This window comes from Strix uralensis, chromosome 27, assembly GCF_047716275.1.
Source record: "Strix uralensis isolate ZFMK-TIS-50842 chromosome 27, bStrUra1, whole genome shotgun sequence".
Taxonomy (NCBI): Eukaryota; Metazoa; Chordata; class Aves; order Strigiformes; family Strigidae; genus Strix; species Strix uralensis.
The window spans coordinates 5,672,319-5,681,589 of NC_133998.1; the positions used below are offsets into that span (position 1 = coordinate 5,672,319).

The following is a 9,271-nucleotide window of genomic DNA, read 5'->3' on the forward strand; positions in this document are numbered from 1 at the left end:
CAGTCCCCAATCCCAGTACCAGCTACTGGGGAACAGTGAGGGGAACTGGGCCAACCAACCTCCCCAAGGCCTGCGCCCCGCCAGTGCGCTGCTCTTCCTCTCCAGAGCTGTCTCATTGAAGAGGGAAGCTCCCTCTTAACACCCATAAACTTGCCAAGCCCTCTCTGCACACAGCCAGGGAAATAGCCACAGGCAGAAGCAAAACCCTGCGGGAAGCATCACCCTGCCAGCCAGGAACACAGCACGGCCCCGGCCGACAGCCACGATCCTGAGCCGGAGCCCTGCAAGGCCACAAAGAGCCGCTCCAAGAAGTTCAGGGGTGGTTGGCAAAGGTGAGAGACAGCCAGAGCCCCCGGCACACGGAGGGGACTCTCCTCCTCTCTCCTGCTCAAGCCATGCACCGGCGCAGCCATGGCAAACCCCAGAGGGCTCAGTCCCAGGGTGCCACTTGCCCAAGGAGCAGCCGGGAAGGAGCGGGGACACGATTTATTCAGCTGGTGACACAAGCTGCATCCCATGAGGATCTCTGCTCTGTCACTGCCATCCTGTGGGCCTGGGGGTCCCCTCTCAGCGCCTTGGGGTGCAATTGGGGGCAGCACCTCCCCGCTGGCAGGGTTTGCTGTCCAGTTTCCCCCCACGCAGCAGAGCCCCAGCACAGGCAGTGGGGTGCAGCCCCCCACGCTGTCCCTAGAGCTTCTCCCCCAGCACCCTGAGGTGATACACCACGATCCTCCCGAAGAAGTCTGTGCTGTTCTCAAAGGTGATCTTCAGCTTATCCAGCTCCGTCTCCTCCACCTGGAATCTGTGTGGGGGCCGTAAAGGAGAAAAATAGGCAGGAGGATGCTACAGGCTTGGGGAGGAGTGGCTGGAGAGCTGCCAGTCAGAGGGGGACCTGGGGGGGGTTGGTTGCCAGCTGGCTGAACAGGAGCCAGCAGTGTGCCCAGGTGGCCAAGAAGGCCAATGGCATCCTGGCTTGTATCAGCCATAGCACGGCCAGCAGGGACAGGGGAGGGATCTTACCCCTGTGCTCGGCACTGGGGAGGCCGCCCCTCGATGAGTGGGTTCAGTTTTGGGCCCCTCACTCCAAAAAGGCCATTGAATGACTCGAGCGTGTCCAGAGAAGGGCAACGGAGCTGGTGCAGGGTCTGGAGCACAGGTCTGATGGGGAGCGGCTGAGGGAACTGGGGGGGTTTAGTCTGGAGAAGAGGAGGCTGAGGGGAGACCTCATGGCCCTCTACAACTCCCTGAAAGGAGGGTGCAGAGAGGGGGGATGAGTCTCTCGAGCCAAGGACAAGAGGGAATGGGCTCAAGCTGCGCCAGGGCAGGGTCAGACTGGCTCTTAGGAAGGATTTCTTTGCAGAAGGGGTTGTTGGGCGTTGGAATGGGCTGCCCAGGGCAGGGGGGGAGTCCCCATCCCTGGAGGGGTTGAAGAGTCGGGTTGAGCCAGCGCTGAGGGATCTGGTGGAGTTGGGAACGGTCAGGGTGAGGTTCATGGTTAGACTGGAGGAGCTACAAGGGCTTTTCCAACCCAGATGATTCTGGGATTCTGTGACACGTGGGAGACCTGCCCCGAGGGGGCACGCGTGGGGCTTACACCCCGGCGTACCGCAGCCGACGTCTGGATCTGCTCCAGCTCTGCCCAGTAGCTACAGCAGTGGCAAAGGGCCAACAGGTACCCGCAGGTCTGTCGTTTAAACTGCAGCTCTGCCATCGCCCCCCCTGCCCCTCCACAACGCGGCAAAGGATATCTGCATGGCATTGATGTCCTCGGGGTACAGGGCGGATATTTTCACCAGTTCTTCGCCTGCTCTGCAGCCTGCGGAGGATAAAGGTGGAGGCAGAGGCTCAGGTGCTGGGGGAGCCTTCAAGCCCCCCAAATCCTCCCTGCGTTGGCTGGGAGCAGTGGTCCATCAATGGACCAGGCTCCCAACCCAGGTCCTCGCTATTCACCCCTCTGTGCTCCAGCCCACAGCCTCAGCCCCTCTCAGGATTTGGGAGCAGTTAACAAATACCTCTGGGCCTCACAAGAAACAGCTGTGGGATCCAGGTGCAGGTAAACTGAGGCAGAGGGACCCCTGTGCCCCTAAACCAGCTCCTCACCTTCCAGCGTGCACAGCCGGCTGGAGAATCCCCCCTGGAACTGGATGTGGAGCTGCGAGACCTTGACGGTGCGGGGGAAATCCAGGGTGACCCACTGGCACGTGCCCTGAAGGCAGGAACGACAGCGGGGCTCCGTCACGGCGGGGACAGCGAGGTGTCCATGGCTCCCGGCCCCTGCACACGGCTCCCGGCCCACCCCTCTGGCTTCCCCGTCCTTGTCCCCCCACCTGGTCCGAGTTCCAGCATGTCTCCTCGCTCGTGTCGAACATGTGCTTCTTCCCAAACTGCTTCACGTCCCGGTTAAGTACAGAGCTCACCCTGCAGGGACACACGCCACCATCCCGGGGACACAACGGGGACAGCGTCAGCGATGGGACTCGTGTCCCCTGCAGGGCCAGGGGATGGTGTGTGGCACCCAGGAGGGACCCGCTGGGGGGGGGCGGTGGCCGCAGCACCCCGCTGCCCGCTGTCCCCTGGGGGGGCTGGGACTCACCGCGTGGCCGTGTCGGCGCAGACCAGGGGCTCCACGGGCATCGCTGCCTGTGGTCGTGCTGACTGCAGAGAGATGGGGTCAACCAGGGGCAAAAATGGGGTCACCCAGCAGCAACAGGGACACCTGGGCAGCACTGGGGACCCCCAGACAGTACTGGGGTCAACCCGAGCAGCAATGGAGACTCCTGGACAGCACTGGGGACCCCCAGGCAGCATTGGGGGCACCCAAACAGCACTGGGGGCACTCTGGCAGCACTGGGGACCCCCAAGCAATATTGGGGACACTTGAGCAGCACTGGGGACCCCTGGGCAGCATTGGGGGCAGCTGGGCAGCACTGAGGACCCCTGAGAAACCTTAGGGGCACCCTGGTATCACTGGGGGCACCCTGGCAGCACTGGGGACCCCCGGGAAGCACTAGGGATCCCTGAGCAGCATTGGGGACCCCAGGACAGCCCTGGGGACCCCAGGACAGCATTAGAGACATCCGGGCAGCACTGGGGACCCCTGAGCAGCAATAGGGACACTGAGTAGCTTTGTGGACCCCCGGACAGCACTGAAGAGACCCGGCAGCACCGGGGCACCCCCGGCTCCCGTCCCCTCGCCCATCCCCGTCCCCTCCGACCGCCGCCACTCACCGCCCGCCCGGCGCAGGAAGTGGCGGAGCTGCTTCCCCCGGCCTCGGCGTCCGGGAACGCCCCCCCCCGCCCCGCCGCAACGCTCCGCCCTCCCCGCCGCGGGACCCGGGCGGGCCGGAGCGCCCTGCACCCCCCCAGCAGCTCCCGCGACGAGGAGGGGGACGACATGCAGCACCCCGGCGTCCCCCCATGCAGCACCCCCGGCCCAGCACCCTCGCGGGTGCTGTCCCTCTGTGATTCACCCCCCCCCGCAAAGGTCTCGCCCCCCACAGCCGCTCTCACGGCCCCTGCACGGCCCTGGAGTCGGGGTACACCCCCCCACTTCCAAAGCCCGGCTCCAGGGGGGGCCTTGCCGGGCCCGGGGTTGGGGCGGCCGGCGCCCTCCCGGGCCGGCTCTGTAGGTGGCACTGGCGGAGCGCGGCTGGGAGCGGCGGCGAGAGGCTGCGGGGGGGCGGAGCGCGGGTGTGCGGGGAGCCCGGCCTTCTCCGGCATCCCTGCGCATCCCAGCATCCCTGCGCATCCCGGCATCCCTGCGCATCCCAGCATCCCTGTGCATCCCATCATCCCGGCCTGCTCCGGCATCCCTGTGCATCCCAGCACACCCCAGCATCCCTGCGCATCCCAACATCCCAGCCTGCTCCGGCATCCCTGTGCATCCCCTGTGCATCCCATCATCCCGGCCTGCTCTGGCATCCCTGTGCATCCCCTGTGCATCCCATCATCCCGGCCTGCTCTGGCATCCCTGTGTATCCCCTGTGCATCCCAACATCCCTGTACATCCCGGCATCCCTGTGCATCCCATCATCCCAGCCTGCTCTGGCATCCCTGTGCATCCCAGCATTCCGGTGTGCTCCAGCATCCCTGTGCATCCCTGCGCATCCCTGCGCATCCCTGCGCATCCCAGCACACTGGAGTATCCCCACAAACTGCAGCATCCTTGAACTGGAGCATCTCTGCACACTGCAGCACCCCTACACTGCAGCACCCCCATGCTGCAGCACCCCCCCACACTGCAGCACCCCCACACTGCAGCACCCCCCCCACGCTGGCTCATCCCTGCACACCCCAGCGTCCCCTTCGATGAAGCCACCAGCGCAGCACCCAGGCAGGTCCAAGCCATCCCTGGTGCCCCTCGGGCCCCCCTGGCCAGGCAGCGCTGAGCTGCCCCCCCCAGCCTGTGAGGGGGGAGCCCAGAGCAGCTGTGCCAGGAGAAATCACCCCCCCCCCCCCATATAGAACCAGGCAGCTGCTTAAAATGACCCTTTGCAGGCACACGGTACCGCTGCGCTTGCCCACGGTCTTTGCGGATGTGCCCCAGCACTCAGCGAGGTTGCCAAGCCTTGACCCCGTGGTGCTCCCGTGGCCCCAGCTGGCCCCATGGCCGCCTCGCTGGGGGAGGCCGCGGCTCTCTGCAGCCGTCCCCAGGTGCCTGCGTGAGTCACGGTGGCCGTGCCGAGGCTGCCTGTGCGCAGTCACCGGCAAAAATAAAACCAGGCGAGCGCTGCAAAACCATCGCCTCCCCCTCGCCGCGCGGCTCTGGGGGCTCAGCCCCCGGCTGGGGCTGCGCACACGCGTGTCAGCGAGCACACACGTGTGTGCAAACCCACGCGGTGACACACAGGCGTGATGGGCTCTGTCTTCCCCCTCCTTCCTCCCCTTCTCCCCCCCCCCCTCTCCCCGCTGAGTTTTGCCTGAGAAATTGGGTCAAAAACCGCAGGAGCCTTAATTGCCCCTCGGCTCATCGCGGGCTCTGCCACTGTGCCACCGCTGCCCGTGTCACCTCCTGCCCGCGCCTGCCCGCACCAGCCCCCCTCGCCCCAGTGACCCTCCAGCCCTGCCCGCCTGAGGGGACGGGGCAGGGGGGGCAGCACTCCATCCCCGGGGCTCTTCAGCCTCAGCATCTTCCTCACCCTCCTCGCTCTCGAGGAACGAGGCGGGCGGTAAACGCAGCTGCTTCCCGCCGGGCTGTGCCGGGAGCAGCGCGGTGGCGGCCTTGGCTCCCGGCTGCCATCCAGGCCGGCACTCAGCCACACACCGTGGGGGGACGGGGGGGGGGCCTTTGCATTTTATCCAAGAGCTAATAGAAAGGCTGGTGCCAAACCGGGCGCCGGCACGAATCCAGACCCCCCGCTCCCACCGGGCACGAGCTCCCGCCCGCCAGCCGCCGGGATGCTGGCCCTGTGCCGGCGCGGCCACCTCGTGCCGGCCCTGCAGGAAACGGGTGCCGGTGCCTTTTGTGTGGCGGGTGCCGGGGTGTGAGTTTTGCTGAGCAACCCCGGCTGGAGCCGGGAGCTGCTTCCGAAGAAGAAGCGGGTGTTGTGCCCTTTGCCGTTAATTACTTGTGCCAATTGATTTCCACTTCCGTGTAAACACTGGGGATTACCGGTGAATGCGGCACAGGCGTTATTCAACGCCGCGGCCTCTCCGCCCGGCACAGGGCCCTGCCTGTTCTCCGGGATGCGCCTCTGCCTTTATTCTGCGTAGAGGGGCCGGGGGGTCCCAGGGGGGCCGGGGGGACCTGGAAGGGCAGGATTTGGCACAGCCGGTAATTAATGCTAAATAACAACGTGGTGGCATCTCGGCGCTGGGAAGGAGCCGTGCAGGGCGCCAACGGGTGCGTCCCTCTGGAAGGGGATGGATAAAAAGATATAATTCTCTTATTATAGCCCTGCTTTTAAGCCAAAAACCAGCGTTTCCTCCCAAAGGGGTGAGGGCACCGGGCTCGTGGCCGGGCCGCTGTGGTGCCGGTGTTCTCACCGCTGGGGCTGCTGGCGCGGCGGCACATCAGCCGTGAGCAGGCGTGGGGGTAGGCTGTGCCGTTAATGAGCTTTGGCTCTGCTAACGGGCGATGCTGCTCGACGTCCCCGCGTGGGCAGTGCTGGGGGGCAATTACCACCCAAGCTAATGAACCAGCACGGTGTCCCGCTGGCCCTGCTGCTAATTATTGCTGGTGTCAGAGAGGGGCTGACTGGGGCTGGTGTCCCCCACGCTTGCTCCCATGCCAGCCCTGCCAGCTGCTCCCCCAAAATCACCCACCAGCACCATGGTGGGCACCAGGGCGCAGGGTTGGGCCCTGCCCACAGACGCGGAGCTGGTGGCATTGTCACCCAGGAGTGTCCCCAGAGGGGGGGACTGTGCTGGGTCACAGCCCATGCCCCTGGTGGAGGGGGGGTGCTGGCCGGGGCTGGGTGCTGCGGGAGGGTGAAAGGAGCGGGTCCGGCTGCTGGAAGGGGGAAGGGAAGGAGGTGGTTGCCATGGAAACAGAAAATAAAATCAATGCATCCTGCCGGCGGGTTTGGAGGGAAGTTGGGTCTGGCCAGGGCAGGGTCCCTGTCTCCCCGGGGGGGGATGCTGCAGTCCCCAGCCCACACCCCTCCATGCCCAGGTTGTGCCATGGGGTGTGTTTGGCCCAGGCTGAAAGCAGAAACGAGCCACAGCCGGGGCGGGGAGCAGCGGGCGAGGGGCCGGGGGCAGCACGGCAGCGGGTCCATGGCGCCGGCTCTCAGCACAGACCCCGGGTCGGGGCATCGTGCCCTGCTCCAGCCCCAGCTTCGGACCAGCATCTCAGCTAGGACAGGCACCAGGTGCTGGCTGGCCCTGCCACGGAGCCGTCTGTCCGTCCGTCCGTCCGTCCGCCCTCCCGCTGCCTGTCCCCGTGCCAGTGCCCCGAGCGCTGGCCCCAGCTGCGGTGGCAGAGGCCTCATTAATAAGCCGCTCTCCCGATGAATGTGGCAGCTCTCCTGGAACGGGCTTCATTAGCTGCCGGCGGACCTGAGCGGAATAACAAGCGGCTCCACGGGGCGCGGGACGGGGGGTGTCCCCCCCACCCTGCGCACCCCCGGTGATGTGGGGACCAGGGCACGCAGCTGCGCTGAGGGCACGGGGAGCTGCATGGTCCCTCGCTGTGCAGGGAGGAGAGTCCCTGGCACCCAGGTCCCCTGGTGCTCAGCACCCGCGGGATGGCAGCGGCGATGCTGCTCAGCACCCCGGTCACGGCGCTGCGGCCCCCGCTGCCAAACCGAGCAGCACCAGAGCTCGGGAGGCTCCCAGCCTCGCCTGCCCCCCAAACTGGCTTTGTCATCGGGGTGATGAGGGTGCTTCACCACCCGCTCTTGCAGGGCCAGCCCCTCCATCCCCTTGGGGACTCTGCAGTGTCCCCACGCCTGTCCCCATGCTGCGGGTTGGCCACGTCACTTGTATTGTGGAACTTGGTGGGAGCGAGACCTGGCTGAGACCTATCAAACTCGTGTCATGTGGCTTCTGGCCCCTCTGCTCTCCCCTGGGTGGCTGGGGCAAAGCCAGGGCTGTGCTGGAGTCATGGGGACCCCCTGCAGCCCCACGCTGGAGCCAGAGCCCCGCCAGGTCTCCCCGGGGACAGCGGCGGGTCCCGGCCCTTTGCGGGGGGAGCCCCTTGCCATCGCTGCCGCGCACCCCAATTGCCAGCGGCCGCCTCCCCGCGTCCCTGTCACAACAAAGGAAAACATCTCTGGATGGAAACTGCAGGAGGGTCGTCACGGCAACACTGCTGCAGGATTTCACCAGAAACCCAGCATTCCAGCTCAAAAAGACACTTGGGTCCCTGCTCGCCCTGGCAGATGCCAGCGCAAAACCTGCCGGGGCCAAGTGAGTGGGACCGGGGGATGGAGTCACCCCAACCACCACTGCCCCAGGGGCCGCCTGGCCTGTCCCTGGTGGGGTTGGGGACATGGGGCTCCCAGCGGGGACCTGGTGACGGTGGGTGCTGCCCCGTGGGAGCAGCTCGGGGGGGCAGAGCCATCGGTGCTGCCAGGGTGATGCCTCAAGGATGGGCTGGGGGTGCAGAAGGGCCACCGAGCCGGGCAAGGGTGGGGACATGGGGACATCCCTCCGTGCCAGGTGGAGCTGGCTCTCTCACCCGGATGGAGGGATGGCCACGGCGGGGTGTTGGGGCTCCAGGTTAGGCCTGAGGGGTGGGGGGAACTCCATGAAGTCACCTCCCAGCTGGAGCGACCAAGCAGGGGGATGTTGAGGCTCCAAACTGGTGCCAGCGGAGGAGCTGGTCCCCGCCGCCGCGGTCCCCGGGCGCGGAGCAGCTGCCGGCGCGGGGAGGCGGGCGGGGGGAGAGGTGTCTATTAAATCCCCATCCATAAGCCGCGCTGGCTGGTGTCTGTTATGACATTTATCTCCACTCGAGAGGAGAGCTCCGATAACTCACTGCCGGCACCTTCCTCAGCAAGACAAATGGCCGGCGGCACATCAGCCACGCTGCCTCTGCCGGGGCCCACCCAGCGCCCTGTTTCCGCCCTGGGAGGTGGATGGGTGGGTGCTGGGGGTCCCTCCGCTCCCCCCTCACCTGCTCCGAGCCCACGAGGAGGTTTGAGTCCCTGAGCGGCTCCGACTTCGCTCTCCCCACAGCCCCTTCGTCCCGCGGACCCGTCATGGGCCAGGGTCAAGGTTGAGCGCAGCTTCGTCACCGCGCCCGGGGCTTGTTAGCGAAGGGTGGCCCATGGGGGGGTGGGTGCTGGGGGGAGCCCCCTCCCGCGGGCTCCGGGATAATCCCCGACCTGTGCCCGATGCGTCGTGCGGATCAAACCCCACCGGTGCCGCCGGCTTTCCGGGTGACGCTTAGGAAGATGAGGAGCGGGAGGCAGGGTTTGGGCAGCGGGCAGCCCCACGGGCAGCGTGGAGGCAGCAGGTTGGGGGGGATGTGGGTCTTGCTGTGGTGTGGGGAGCAGTGGGAATATTTTCACCCTAAAGGGTCCCCAGGCCCTCGCACAAGCGGGGCGAGCATTTCAGAGCCGGCCCCATCCCTCCACGTGTGGGCAATGGTTCTGCCTCCACCACGAGCCACGTCCACCCCTGCTGGACCGTCCTGTCCAGGCACGCGAGACAGCACAGCACCCTCCTTCCAGCAAACCCCACGCAGCACCCATGGGTGCCGTTTCCAAAGCAGGATAAGCGGGATTAGAGACCCCGTAGGGTGACAACACCTGGATCTGTGGGAGCGGGAGGTCGCCAGGACATCAGGATGCTGGGAAAAATCCCTTGGGACCTTCTCCCCAAT

The 9,271-nt window shown here is 66.2% G+C and overlaps 1 protein-coding gene across 1 annotated transcript; it reads right to left on the minus strand.

Moving 5' to 3' along the window:
- Positions 1-470: 470 nt before the first annotated feature.
- On the minus strand, positions 471-3,246 carry NR2C2AP (nuclear receptor 2C2 associated protein). The gene is made up of 6 exons (XM_074851860.1): positions 3,229-3,246; positions 2,594-2,655; positions 2,328-2,418; positions 2,101-2,206; positions 1,748-1,816; positions 471-803 (listed from the first exon to the last, which is right to left on the minus strand). The coding sequence occupies exons 2-6, from the start codon at positions 2,632-2,634 to the stop codon at positions 688-690; spliced, it is 423 nt and encodes a 140-aa protein (XP_074707961.1). The 5' UTR covers positions 2,635-2,655; positions 3,229-3,246; the 3' UTR covers positions 471-687.
- Positions 3,247-9,271: the final 6,025 nt, after the last annotated feature.